The sequence below is a fragment of the Staurois parvus genome, unplaced genomic scaffold (genome assembly GCF_062004578.1).
Source record: "Staurois parvus isolate SC_StPar_1 unplaced genomic scaffold, SC_StPar_1.0 ptg001795l, whole genome shotgun sequence".
Classification (NCBI taxonomy): Eukaryota; Metazoa; Chordata; class Amphibia; order Anura; family Ranidae; genus Staurois; species Staurois parvus.
This window is the reverse complement of record NW_028319591.1, coordinates 280,001-294,789: the sequence shown is the minus strand read 5'-3', so window position 1 is coordinate 294,789 and position 14,789 is coordinate 280,001. Positions and strand designations below refer to the sequence as shown.

The following is a 14,789-nucleotide window of genomic DNA, read 5'->3' as shown; positions in this document are numbered from 1 at the left end:
AATGGTGGTCCCAGGTGGACTTGTGCTGCACATCAAGTCCATGCAAGCTGGGAGTGTGTAAAAGACCCGGTTTGCTGCCAGTGGGCAACAAGCTGCACAAGTGCGCCAGCTGTAAAGACAGGTTATTAGTTCTGGGCTGTCAGTGTTATAAGAGGGACTGGCAGTTTTTGCTGCCTACAATGCAGATGAGTGTGTACTTTGACTACTGCACTGTGCATTACAACATACTAATGGCCCCTGTACTCGGCGTTACTTATTCCAGACCTCTGAACTGTGTGTTACTACTGACCCTGCACTGTTACTACTGACCTCTGCACTTTGCATTACTTATTCTTGTGCCCTGTTCTCTAATAGTTACTACCGAGCCCTGTGTTATTTGTGACCCTGAACTTTTGAAACCTTTTTTAATAGGACTTTTAGAAGTCTAGGTTAGCTCATTTAAAAAAAAAAGAAAAAATAAAGTGTGCTGCACTCTGGTAATGTTACATCTCTCACGTTCTTCATGTAGATTCCCACCTCTCCAAGTTTGTCCACCTCTGGTTTCAAGTGAGAGTGTTGATTTAATCTGCTTGTTTGAAAGGAATGATAGACTTGCGTAGATTATTAAAGGGCTAAATGCAAGTAGGGAATAAACATACTGGTTGTTGGAGCCCCTAAAATGGGTTTTCTTTGGATTTCCACTTTTACACCTTTGATGTGGAGCTCTTGTTTTCCCTAGTCTGTGTGAAGGTGTATTATTCAATATGATATTGTGTGGGCTATGGATGAAACTCTAATTACAATAGGACTTCCCCCCCCCCCCCCCCCCCCCCACCCCAAAAAAAAAGAAAAAAGTAAAAAACGAGTAAGTCCTCATGCACACTGGACTTTTTTTCACAGCTGCTGTTGACATTTTTCTACAGCCAGTAAATTCTCCAGCATGTTATCCGTTGTGTCCATGCACACACAGGCTTTCATCAGCTTTTTTGGCAGGGGTGTTTTTTGGCTGGTAAAAAAACAAAAAAAAACAAAAAAAAACAAAAAAAAAAAAAAAAACACAGAACTAGTGAGCTCCTAGGTGTTTTTTAGCTGGAAAAACACGGTAAACTGGCATTTTTGCACCTTTTTTTTAGCAAAAAAAAGCCAAAACCTACACATGCAGAAAACACGCTGAAAAAAGGCGCTAAACGCTAAAGCAAAAAAGCTAAAAAACTCACGTTTTTAATGCGACTTTACACAGTTAATGCTACCAGCGTTGTTAAAACATCCTGTGTGCATGAAGCCTTAGAAGTAATCCCATCAAGTTTTTATCGCTGTTTGTGTTCCTGCTGGGAAGTTTCACGAGGGGAGGGGTGTCTCCACAGATTAAATGTGTTCTATGGACAATTGTAAATGCTTAGATTGGCCACCAATAATTTTGTACATATGGTCACCTTTACTCACTGCAGAACAGAGTGGAGTAAAGGTATGCTACCTTGCGGACCTGGAGCAGGTATTTTTGGACCACTGATTTCCAGGGCAGCTTGTAAGTCAGCACTTCCTACATCAATGGAATCTTCATCAGCCCCCTCAGGGAGGTCCGCCATATTAGAGCCATCTAATTTTGGTTTCTTAAGACGTTTGACTTGAAAAGTAATCTGCAAAATATGAAACAAAAAATAATGTGTTGCGTCTCCGAGACAAACTTCGAAAAATGTCCAGCATAGTTAAAGATGAATTCCAGGTACGGCATTTTTATATAGTTACATCGTACCAGCTTGGACCAATATAACTATGCATATACCATACCTGTAAGATCCCTCTAGAAGCTGGAAATCACTGAAGTAGACAGTATCTTTCCAGTGATCTCCGCTTCCGTCCGGGTCCCATGCCACTCAGGGAACTCTCTGCATTTTCTCATTGAATGAAAACTGTTCTCTAATTGGACAAGGTGGGGAGGTGGGACACTGACGTAAGCAAATACGTATGCAAGAAAAATGTCATACCTGGAATTCTCCTTTAATAACCTAAAGCAAAACTAAAAACAAACCTTTCCTTGAATTTTTTGAATAGTGTCAGGGAGTGCAGTAGCAAGGTTTTTATTTTTTGCCCGTGTCCCATTAGGGAGATTTCTTCACTTCCTGTCCCATCCATACAAAAATGTGCAATCTCTGGTTGTCACCAGAACGATTGTCCCCACTGGAAGATTTCACCTCCATTACTGTTCTGGTAACAACCCAAATTTTGTGATTTTCTTTCATTCATTCACCTTCACTCCCCATGATAACATTAAAAAGGACAAATAGAGAGGGTGAATCTTTGGAAAGGAAAAGGAAAAGAGGAAGGAAGGAAAAGGAAGGAAGGAAGGAAAAGGAAGGAAGGAAGGAAAAGGAAGGAAGGAAAAGGAAGGAAGGAAGGAAAAGGAAGGAAGGAAAAGGAAGGAAGGAAGGAAAAGGAAGGAAGGAAGGAAAAGGAAGGAAGGAAGGAAGGAAAAGGAAGGAAGGAAGGAAAAGGAAGGAAGGAAGGAAGGAAGAAAGAAAGAAAAATGAAGACGAAGAATGAAGAAGGAAGAAGATGGATGTTCTTAGTCCATTTCCACTCTATCAGAAACAAGAAAAAATAAACTTTCCCATTAGTTATACTTTACGTATTAAGGTATATAAACCTGACTAAAATGTTATATATTGTAGCCTGCCAGTTAGATGTGGCAGCTGCAATAGTTTTTTTTTCCCTTTTAAAGTGGTAGCAATGTTTTTTTACCTTGTACCTACAGGTAAGCCTATAATAATGCTTACCTGTAGGTACTGTGAATGCACGTTTAGGACATGTTTACTTGCAAAAGACACCACCAGCACATGCACTCCGAAGGAACGGCATGCCTGGGCTGTTTCTTTGGAACTGAGTGCTGTAAAAAGTGACTTCAGCACAGCTCGGTCATTCAAGCTGTCAGAGCCTGAGAACCTGGAAGAAGGACCAGGTGAAGCTGAAAGCCCTGTCAGCAGTGAGGGTGCGCCGCTGGAGGACTTTGTTTTAAGGCAAGTTTCACATAATGCAATTACGCAATGCATACTAGCACATTATGACATTGTATTTTTAAAAAAGGTCGTTTACTACCGCTTTTCACCAGATGATCTTGTGGAGTCGGGAGGGGGGAGGCATGGTGTTTTTATTGGACCGTGTTACACCCTACATATGGATGTAACATGTTCCAAAGGTGAACTCATCCTTTAAAAAGAGAATGACACCTTGACGACTCCAAGCAAGTGATAGCATCCATGCAAAATCGACCCCCTGACACTTACCTGAACAGTGTTCCCCACCTCCCCTTTCTTTGTCACAGCTGCCTACTGTCAGATGGTATTGGACACTAGGGCCAGACCCGAGCGCTATCACATGGGAGGGTCATACATGCCCCCTATACCTGCAAACACTGGGGATTTCTGGTGGCTGAGGCAGTGGAAAGAGAAGTGAATAAATGAAGACACGGTGATTACCAGTAGGTTGGGGAAGGCCCTTTGCACACACACGGTCTTCTTTGCCTTGAATGGGCAAAGTCAATGTGTCAAGTCAGTAGAACTATAGAATTTTTTTTTAAAATTCCGCAAGCTTATCTTCAATGCCATATATTTACAAGTCCAGCTAGGATTGTATAATCAAAAGTGATCAACATAATATTAAACATTTCCATTATTTAGTTTTTAATCTCAACCATATAAAACAGGTTCCTACCCATTCAGCTTCATCATCATCATCACAGTCACCAAAGCAGGAGCCAGACTGGCCATCCTGAGCCCCTTTCTTCAACACTCTTATTCCCTGAAGGTCCATTCGTCTGCCTTTAAGCTCCAGCGCACCCTCAAAGGCTTCTAGGGGCCAAGAGTTTTCAAACTCATCTACGAGGGCCAGCATCTCTTCGGACATTGGATCCTCAGGGGCGGGTTCCTCCGTATTGTTTGATTCAGCTAAGACAACATCTGGAGGGAGGGGGGGGAGAATTAAAAAAGATATAGGGTGATTAAGGGATATTGCATACTATTAAATGCTGTATATGTCCTACTGCTGGTGCTCCCAGTTATATCCTATTACCTATGGAATGTATAGAACTCCCTTCATGACAGTATTCAGAGTGACCACAGGGATTATCTACCTCTTCTTTGTACTTTGACTTTCTCATTTTTCTTTCTTGTAAATTTGCTGTGTACCAATACATCCTTTATCCTCTTGCAAACCATGCAACGTATATGCGGTGGCAACAAAGATGGGCTTTAAACACCCAGCCACTGCACATATGTATTCATGGCGGCAGGAGGTTTTTGTGCGAACGGCGCCCTCTAAGCACATTGATCAACAGTCAGGGACAGCTCACAGTCAAGAGTTCTGATTGGAAGTCCGTAAGGTAGGCTTCCAATCATATGACTGCTGTGAGAGCCTATCACAGCAATCACATAATACAGGAGCCTCCCAGCAATTAAAGCCCATTTAAAAGGGTGAAAGGTTTAATCTTTATTTGAATCTGCTGATGCCAATATCATGGGGTTGATTTACTAAAACTGGCGCACTCAGAATCTCATAATGGTGGGCAGCACAGTGGCAAAATGGTTAGCACTGCCGCCTGGCAGTACTGGGGTCGTTGGTTCGAATCCCAACCATGGCACCACCTGCCTGGAGTTTGCATGTTCTCCCTGTGCCTGCATGGGTTTCCTTCGGGTACTCAGGTTTCCTCCCACACTCCAAAGACATGCTGCTAGGTGAATTGGATCCTGTCTAAATAGCCCCTAGTATGTGTACGTATGAATGCGAGTTAGGGACCTTAGATTGTACACCCCTTGAGGGTTAGGGACTGATGTGAATGTACAATATATATGTAAAGTGCTGCGTAAATGGACGGCGCTGTATGAGTACTTAAAATAAATCTGGTGCAGCTGTGCATGGTAGCCAATCAGCTTCTAATTTCAGCTTAATTAAGCTTGGACAATAAAACCTGAAAGCCGATTGGTTTCTGCACCCGATTTTGCACCATGCAGTTTTCGTAAATAACCCCCCATGTGTTCAGGAACTAATGAATGTGTCATTCATTTATTACTTCTTCCTCCTCCCCTCCGTGTTGTAAAATGAAGGGGAGGGCTCTCAGATGTAAACACAGACTGTGTGTACATCATGTGATAACTGTTCGGCCTTTCTTGAACCAATCACAGAGATCCTAAGGTACAGAACTCCTCATTATGGCTCTGTACACAGTGCTTGTGAACCGAGATGTCCAAAAGGCGGCTTGGCTCACAGACATTACCAAGCACAATGACTGCCTGAAATGCGACTCCAATATAATGCCCATGGTTTTGGACTAGTAGCTCATGTAGATGTATTGGTCAGGTCACAAACTTTGGCCAAATAGTTTACATACATGTGCCCCTGATATCTACCTCTGTATGTCCTCTCTCTCCATTCTGTCAAGTATGCAAATGCAAAATGCATATTCTGATTGTTCTGACCACTCCACCCTCCCTCTATTCTTGAACATTTGTCATTTCCAACTAAGCATGAAATCAAGACTAATGCTTACTCTCAAGATGTAGCGAGGATCTTGCACTTGGGTCTTTCCCCGGGTCTTCTGAAGTCTTTTCTTCCGGAGAGTAAGGTTGGAAGTATTTCTGAGCATTATGCTCTCCATCATTCAAGTGGGACTGGCAATGTCCTGTTAACACAAGGCAAACCAATATTAATCCAGAAAAGACCACAGGCCTTGTTTTAAGCAACCATCTATTAGAGAGATCCTGCTATCAAATATTAAATCAAATCCTCTAAACCAGGGGTCTCCAAACTTTTCAAAGAACACGTTTACTGTTCTTCAGGCTTTAGGGGGGCTGGACTATGGCCAAGCGGGAGAAGAAAATGCCTCGGCATCAATGGGAGTAAACAATGCTTGAGGTTTGGAGTGCCTGTAGTTAGTAACAGTAGGAATGGTGGCCCATCATTGCTGTCAGTGGGATGAATAGTGGCCTATCATATCATTGCTGTCAGTGGGATGAATAGTGGCCCATCATTGCTGTTAGTGGGATGAATAGTGGCCCATCATTGCTGTCAGTGGGATGAATAGTAGCCCATCATTGCTGTCAGTGGGATGAATAGTAGCCCATCATTGCTGTCAGTGGGATGAATAGTGGCCCATCATTGCTGTCAGTGGGATGAATAGTGGCCCATCATTGCGGTCTGTGGGATGAATAGTGGCCCATCTTGGCTGTCAGTGGGATGAATAGTGGCCCATCATTGCTGTCAGTGGGATGAATAGTGGTCCATCTTGGCTGTCAGTGGGATGAATAGTGGCCCATCATTGCTGTCAGTGGGATGAATAGTGGCCCATCATTGCTGTCAGTGGGATGAATAGTGGCCCATCATTGCTGTCAGTGGGATGAATAGTGGCCCATCATTGCTGTCAGTGGGATGAATAGTGGCCCATCATTGCTGTCAGTGGGATGAATAGTGGCCCATCATTGCGGTCTGTGGGATGAATAGTGGCCCATCTTGGCTGTCAGTGGGATGAATAGTGGCCCATCATTGCTGTCAGTGGGATGAATAGTGGCCCATCATTGATGTCAGTGGGATGAATAGTGGCCCATCATTGATGTCAGTGGGATGAATAGTGGCCCATCTTTGCGGTCAGTGGGATGAATAGTGGCCCATCATAGGTGTCAGTGGCCCATCTTTGTTGTCAGTGCCCCATATTTGGTGTCAGCAGAAGTAACGATGCCTCGTTGTTGTCAATGGGAGGAGTAGTGCATTGTGTTAGTGGGGGGGATATTACCCCAAAGGCCATACAGAGGCAAGCAGAGGGTCACATCTGCCCCACGGGCCAGTTTGTAGACCACTGCTCTAAACTGAAGGACGGTAAAATGGTAGTTAGAGACGAGTTTAATTGTAAGTTATTTCCCTGAAATCTCACTGAAAATCTTTCCATTTTTGCATTGTGATCAATAGGCAAGATAAAAATAAAACTTGTTATTTAAAAGCCCAACTGAACTTTCTATTTAAAATCAACAGAATGCTCTCCAGATGCATCAAAACAAAAAAGGTTTGCAAAGTCTGTGTTAGAAAGCAACCACAATCCAGAAAAGTTCAAAAATAAATAAAAAATAAAGGCCTCTCTCTTGTACATGCTTTAGAGAGGGACTCTTACTCTCTCTGTGTGAAAGCAGTGGTCTCTCTGCACAGGGCCAGCATGTCCCCGGCCAAGTCAGAGCTTGAACTCTCCAGTCAGCAAGGCGCACATGCTTTTCGATAGCAGAGCTAAAAGTCTGATTCAGTGGGGGACACTTCAGGGCGCTGCAGAGAGCAAGAGTCCTTCCCTGTAACATGCGGGCAGGGGACAGGCTTTTCTACCCAGGCTCTGGCTACTTCCTAAATAAGGTCTATTGTAATGTATCTGAAATGTATTTGCCTGGTTTAAATTGAAGGTTTTTTAAAAGGGCTTTAAAGCAAAACTTGCATGGCAAAAGCAAGGATTCTTTTTTTTTGCGAGCCCACTGCCCCCCCCATTACAAATGGCTTTAAAAAGTCATTTTAAACCAACCGTTGCTGTCTCCACCTCCTGGCAAAACTGGGAGCTGAAAATTCCACTCTCTCACTGAGCTTGAGAGCAATGTCACCAGATTTCGAGCTTTCATCTCTGCCAAGAGGCATGGTGATGTCACTTGTGCCTCCTGGAAGCACTGAAGGCAGCATCAAAGTATCAGTCTCCGCTCTAATTCATCCCAAAGGTGTTCTATGGGGTTGAGGTCAGGACTCTGTGCAGGACAGTCAAGTTCCTCCACCCCAAACTGGCTCCTCCATGTCTTTATGGACCTTGCTTTGTACACTGGTGCGCAGTCATGTTGGAACAGGAAGGGGCCATCCCCAAACTCTTCCCACAAAGTTTCAATCATGAAATTGTCCAAAATGCTGACGCCTTAAGAGTTCCCTTCACTGGAATTAAGGGGCCAAGCCCAGCCCCTGAAAAAACACCCCCACACCATAATCCCCCCTCCGCCAAACTTTCCACTTGCAAGTACTGTTCTCCTGGCAACCGGCAAACCTAGACATGTCCATCGGATTGCCAGAGAGACCAACCCCTGAAAAACACCCCCACACCATAATCCCCCCTCCAGCAAACTTTCACTTGCAAGTACTGTTCTCCTGGCATTCAGCAAATCTAGACACGTCCATCGGTTTGCCAGACAGACGCGTGATTGCTCCAGAGAACAAGTCTTCACTTGGAGCATGAAACTGTCCAAAATGTCTTGGTATGCTGACGCCTCAAGAGTTCACTTCACTGGAACTAGGGGGCCAAGCCCAACACCTGAAAAAGAACCCCACACCATAATCCCCGTCCACTACACTTTACACTTGGCACAATGCAGTCAGACAAGTACTGTTCTCCTCGCAACCGCCAAACCCAGACACGTCCATCGGATTACCAGACAGATGCATGATTCGTACTCCAGAGAACACGTCTCCACTGCTCTAGAGTCCAGTGGCGGCGTGCTTTACACCACGGCATCCGCCGCTTTGCATTGCACTTGGTGATGTAAGGCTTGGATGCAGCTGCTCGGCCATGGAAACCCATTCCATGAAGCTCTCTACAAACTGTTGTTGGGCTCATCTGAAGGCCACACCAAGTTTGGAGGTCTTTAGCTATTGACTCTGCAGACAGTTGGCGACTTCTGTGCTTTTCCCCCACTCTGTCATTTTACGTGGCTGGTTGAGTTGCTGTTGTTCCCAGTTGCTTCCACTTTGATATAATACCAATAAATAGTTGAGGGTGGAATATTTAGTAGCCAGGAAATGTCACGGATGGACTGCTTTCACAAATGTTTGTAGAAGCAGTCTGCATGCCTAGCTGCTTGATTGTATACACCTGTGTCCATGGAGGGGATTGGAACCACCTGAATCACATGATTTGGGTGGCATATATATATATATATATATATATATATATATAGTTTTTTTTCTTTTACAGTGCAATTTAGTGGTTAGCATCGATCAGTGACAAAAATGAAGGGTGCAAGGATCCAGAGGTTTACACAACTTTTTCACCTTCATGGACCTGTTCTTGTGTCAAAATGAACCTTCAATTAAATCATTTTACACTTTTTTGAAAAAGAAGAAAAACAGTAACTGGTTTGAATGACTTGAAACAAACATGCATGTAGCAAGTACAATCCAAACTCCTGACCAATATGAGAACAAAGGACATCCGATCGGCTGCACTCCACACAATCCACTCTACCGAACCAAGAAAAACCAATACAGACAGTGGAAATACAGTGGGGGACTGGCAGGTATCTTGGTTCAATAAAGTGGATTGTTTGGAGTGCAGCCATTCAGCCATCCTTTGTTCTCATCTATGCGGCACACGAGCCGGGCTAGCACCTTCAGGAGGAGTTGTGCTTGGAGATTAGGAGTCTTTACCTTGAACAGCGGTAAACATATATCCTGACCAATATACTTTGACTGGGTGAATGACTCAAGTCCTGAAGTTGAAGAATTGGCATAGCAGCTAGTAAACCAGAGTTTTCACAAAGAGGCAGCAGTGGTATCCCACATACATTTCTTGGCAGAGGCTTACTTTAAATCCATTTATTAAAGTGTCATTAAACTCGCATTATTAAAAACTATCAAAAAAGTGGTATTACTTTGCTGATCACACTCAGTCTCTATGGGATTTGTTTTCGGTATTCTGCAAAAAAAATAAATAAAAAAAGCTAATCCTGCTGTTCTCTATTTCCCCCTTCTGTCTATGCCCCCACTTCAGCTGGGGATTTTGTAGAGCAGGGTTGGCAGCTACTGCACAGGCTCAGTTTTCAGTGCGTTTCCATTCTGAGCATTCATTCCGTGATCACATCCGAGCAGTCCATGTGACCATAGAGCCACATGTGGGCATATACACTGTGGTAAATGACAGCTTGCTCCCTTCCCCCTGCTCCATGCACACTAACCAGTTAAACACAATGGGGGTGGGATAGTGATGCACCAATATATTATCGACTGAAAATAGGGTTTTCACCGTTTTGCCGAAAGAAAAAAAAAAAAAAAAAAAAAAAGGTGCCAATAACAACTGACTTCAATGCAAAAACGTGTGCCATTGACCTCAAAGCAAAAACGTGTGCCATTGACCTCAAAGCAAAAACGTGTGCCATTGACCTCAAAGCAAAAACGTGTGCCATTGACCTCAAAGCAAAAACGTGTGCCATTGACTTCAATGCACACACGCCCCCCTATTGGACTTCAATGCACACACGCCCCCCTATTGGACTTCAATGCACACACGCCCCCCTATTGGACTTCAATGCACACACGCCCCCCTATTGGACTTCAATGCACACACGCCCCCCCATTGGACTTCAATGCACACACGCCCCCCCATTGGACTTCAATGCACACACGCCCCCCCATTGGACTTCAATGCACACACGCCCCCCCATTGGACTTCAATGCACACACGCCCCCCTATTGGACTTCAATGCACACACGCCCCCTATTGGACTTCAATGCACACACGGCCCCTATTGGACTTCAATGCACACACGCCCCCTATTGTCTTCAATGCACACACGCCCCCTATTGGACTTCAATGCACACACGGCCCCTATTGGACTTCAATGCACACACGCCCCCTATTGTCTTCAATGCACACATGCCCCCTATTGTCTTCAATGCACACACGCCTCTATTTAAGATTTTTTAATTTTATATATATTTAATTTTATATTCTGTCCCATTTTAATAATTATTTTACATTACTGGATTGTATTTTTAAATTCATATTCTTTTAATATCATGATATTTAAAGTTGAATATAACAATTATATAAAAAAATATTTTTTTCTATAAAAAAAAAAAAACACAAAAAAACAAAAAAAAAAAAACTGTTTTTCAGTTCTCATCCAAGTACATCCTGAATTTTCGGTTTCCATCCAGAATTTTCATTTTGGTGCACCACTAAGGCGGGACATTACATTTAGATTGATAAAAGCATCACCCCCCACCTATTCTAAGCACATACAACAGACACAGGCTGGAGGGAGGTGAGCCTGTGATTGGCAGAAATCCACCCACACAATGTTATTGCCAAAAATAAAAAAGAATCCATTTTTGTTTTTTTAACATAAAACCAGCAGCAGAGGACTAGCAGCTCTTCCTGCCACTGTTTCCCTGTAGACAGGCTGGGAAAGATCTGGGTCATGTGACAGCTGTATATCTCCTAGGAACAAAGGTACTTCGATTTTATTTTTATTAAAATATTTACAGTGCGATCAACATACATAAAGAGAAGGGATAATGTAAATTAAAGTGTATGTTAAGTATCACTTTAATAACCGGTCTTTATTCTAGATTTGATTGCATCGTCCCTTTAAGTCTGGGTTTTATCAGTCGTCGTATATAGCAGAGAGTTTGATGAAGGTCAAAGTTTTCCAGAAACAACAAGTCAGACATGTATGAGTCAGGAAAGGCACCAGGTTTGTTTGGTAACCAGCACACAAAGAAAGCAGAAAGTTCGTCAATGGAGAATAGGGGCTCGCAGGTCTGGTTGAGACGCGGCACGTTACGTACGCCATCAGTCACTCAGAGGACTCTCTGACAAACAGCTGAAAGCGAAGAGCCAATTATGCCCTTAAATGACTCAGTGCTGAATTACAGCCATAAGCCAGGATAGATGGCCCGGCATTATCCCAAACACAATCAGCACTTTTTTTGTACGTAAAAAACAGAAATTGTACCTCTAACTCTGCTATGTGGACTATATTTAGAAATATTATTATTATTATTATTATTATACAGTATTTATAAAGCGCCAATAGTTCACTCAGCGCTGTACATTACAAAGGGGGACAGAACATGTGACAGAACAATACAATGCAAAACATGAGGGGATTGAGGGCCCTGCTCTTTGGAGCTTACAATCTAGGAGGGAGGGGATGGTGGCACAGGAGGAGATAGCTGTGGGGGATGGAGTGGTAGGAAGAGTGGAGGAGGCTGGCAAGTTAGCAGGGGGTGGGGTAGGCTTCTCTGAAGAGATGGGTTTTCAGGGTGCACCCAAACGAGAGGAGAGTAGGTGATAATCTGATGGGTTGGGGCAGGGAGTTCCAGAGGATGGGTGACACCCTGGAGAAGTCCTGGAGGCGGGCATGGGAGGAGGAGACCAGGGAACTAGAGAGAAGGAGGTCTTGTGAGGAGCGGAGTGTGCGTGTTGGGTGGTACTTGGATATTAGGTCAGTGATGTAGTTCGGGGCAGTATGGTGGACAGCTTTGTACGTCAGTGTTAGGATTTTGAATTTGATCCGTTGCGCAATCGGAAGCCAGTGGAGGGATTGGCAGAGGGGGGTGGCGGAGACGGAGCGGTTGGAAAGGTGAATGAAAATACACCACAAACTATTTTTATTTACTGAAAAGCAGAAATATCAAAAGATAGTTTTGACTCTTGCCAAGATTGACTTTTTTGGGTGGTGTGTATGGAGAGAAAGGCCCCTGTGAAACCAGAAAGGAAGGTCTTCTGCTTACACCATCATGGCAGTGATAGGGAAGAGCTGGGTGAAAAGCCAAGGTGCAGGTCATCGCTGGCCATGATATTCTTCATACATTCCTAGGCACAAACCACTCAAGCTCTGGTATTTTAGTTTGTCTTAAAATTTGGGATTTATTTAGGGTCTGAGCTCTGGCGTGGTGCAAGTTTCTGAAACAATTAGTTCATGAGTATATTTTCATAATTGCGGTGCTCTGGTACTTGCACTTCTACAGCATACAATTTAATAGGAATTTTTACTTAGGCCACTTTCACACGGTCCGTTTTTCAAGCACACCTGATCAGACCCTCCATTCACCTCTATAGAGTGGAAGATGTAAAAATTGACTTGTGTCAGTTTACACCCACCTACCTCCAATCCCATGAGGAAAAAAAAAAAAAAAAAAAAAACGGAAGGGGATCAGTTGCCCTCCGTCTGGGCAGGCTGTGTGTTTACACCCAACCGCCCATGGAGCAGAGTGGGTTGTGTCCATGTCCGCTCTGTATAAGCAGAGCGGACACACCGGTCACCTGCCACTCCGCTTTGCTCGGCGGGGGAATCAGCGGACAGATCACCCGCTGAGTATGCGGATTCCGTCCCATGTGAAAGGGGCCTTACCTCTAAAGTCCATATCTTGAAGTGCAGTACAGGAATTCATAGACTATGGGTTGTGGAAATTAAGAATCAAAGATAGGGTAGGGTTGGAATTCTATTTTGTAGCCCCTGGAAAAAAAAAAAAAAGATTGGGCCCAGAAGTTCCAGAATGTTTCCCATCCATATTGGCACAAATGCCAAACATCTGACATGCCAGAGAGTGAGGGCACCACTTCATTCTGTACAGGGCTTCTGGGTAGGTTTGGAAGGCTTTGGGGTCCAAGGCTTGAGACAAAAGCATGAACCGGCTTTTCACTTAGAGGAGGATGCCTGGGTGGAATGAAAGGACTTCTTTCAGTGGAAGGAGGTAGTGGCCATTGTAGTAATAGGCTTGGTTGTTTTTTTGAGAAAAATACTATATCCGGATCTTGCCAATCCTCATGCAAAACACAGACAGTTTGTGTGTGCAAGGAAAAAGTATTTCTAGACTTTATGCTCATAGGAGCTTGTTTACATTGGGGAGATCCTGGCGCTGATGGCAAAGGCTAGTATGCACCACATCAATAAGTGAGCTCACAGTAGAACACACGTGAGGTCTTAACTTTCATAGCATGCAGGAGGTCAAAATTCCTCTGCAGGATTCTCTACTGTATCTACTTCTTCCTCCATATCTTCTCCAAAGAGGTTCAGGGTCATTCTTCTGAATAGATTCAGATGGTGGAGAGGCAGACGAATACTCTTGGGCCCTGGAGGCTGAGGGTTCCAGAAAGGGAGAGTTTTCCAAAGAAACAGATGTAGTTGCAGTGAAATTTTCCTTTGCTACATAGGCCACCTGTAGCAGGCCTGGAGCTGGAATTAGAGGAAGGGAGCAGTGTCAATGTAGGACTATGCTTGGGTGTAGGTGAACAGCCATCATCCTAAGCATTTTGCTGGTTTTCCAGGGCTATTAGATCCTTTTATCTCAGCTCCTCAACCATCTTGTCACCACCATTGCTAATTGAGGGGATCCCTTGTGGTGTAATCACAAACTGTGAACTGAGAGAGTGCTGTCACGTCCTGGAAAAGGAGCTGCCACAAACCAGGCACTGAGCAAAGTCCTGTGTCTGTCTCCAGAAAAGCAAGCAGTTGGGAGATCAGCGGACATCTTCTTGCAATCTTCACAAAAATGGTGGTTGGAAACGCATCAGCCAGAAGACATTTTGCAACTACGTCACCATCCAAACAGCAATGCTGAATGGGTATAAAAATTCACCAAATTTAAAAAGGTAACTGTTATAAAAACATTTACCTACCGCCAATGTAGTAAATACTTTTACAGGGGGGGATAACACATTAAAGTGAATATCACCCCAAAAAACAGGGCTTGGTCATAAATACAAGGAGACAGTCCTACCTTATCCACACTGCAGGCTCCGGGTTAAGCAAATTTCATCCATCACAGTGGGCATACCCCGAAAGGGTTGTTCAGGATCTGGGTGCCATGGGCAAGGGCCCTGGTACTGTATAACATCCTGCAGCTAACTACACACATTGCACTACATATGAAGGGGAGTGCCAAGTGCAGGATCCAGTGCCTCAAACATTGCAGGCCAATCTCCGTGTTGTGCGTTCTGGGTACAGTTCCTAAATCGTACATCAAAGGTAACCAAAAACTGCTAGTGAGCACTGAGACAACAGTTGAAAAAAAATAATGGTTTGAAACTC

At 44.0% G+C, this 14,789-nt stretch overlaps 1 protein-coding gene across 1 annotated transcript in view; it reads right to left on the bottom strand.

The window, feature by feature from the left end:
• The window catches only part of TTC17 (tetratricopeptide repeat domain 17), a 122,725-nt gene that overhangs the window by 22,333 nt on the left and 85,603 nt on the right, over positions 1 to 14,789 (bottom strand). Inside the window, exons 17-19 of the mRNA XM_089663876.1 lie at positions 5,519 to 5,650; positions 3,688 to 3,932; positions 1,454 to 1,616 (exon numbers count right to left, since the gene is read on the bottom strand). Coding sequence (XP_089520002.1) covers positions 1,454 to 1,616; positions 3,688 to 3,932; positions 5,519 to 5,650 — 540 coding nt within the window. The remainder of the gene's footprint in view (positions 1 to 1,453; positions 1,617 to 3,687; positions 3,933 to 5,518; positions 5,651 to 14,789) is intronic.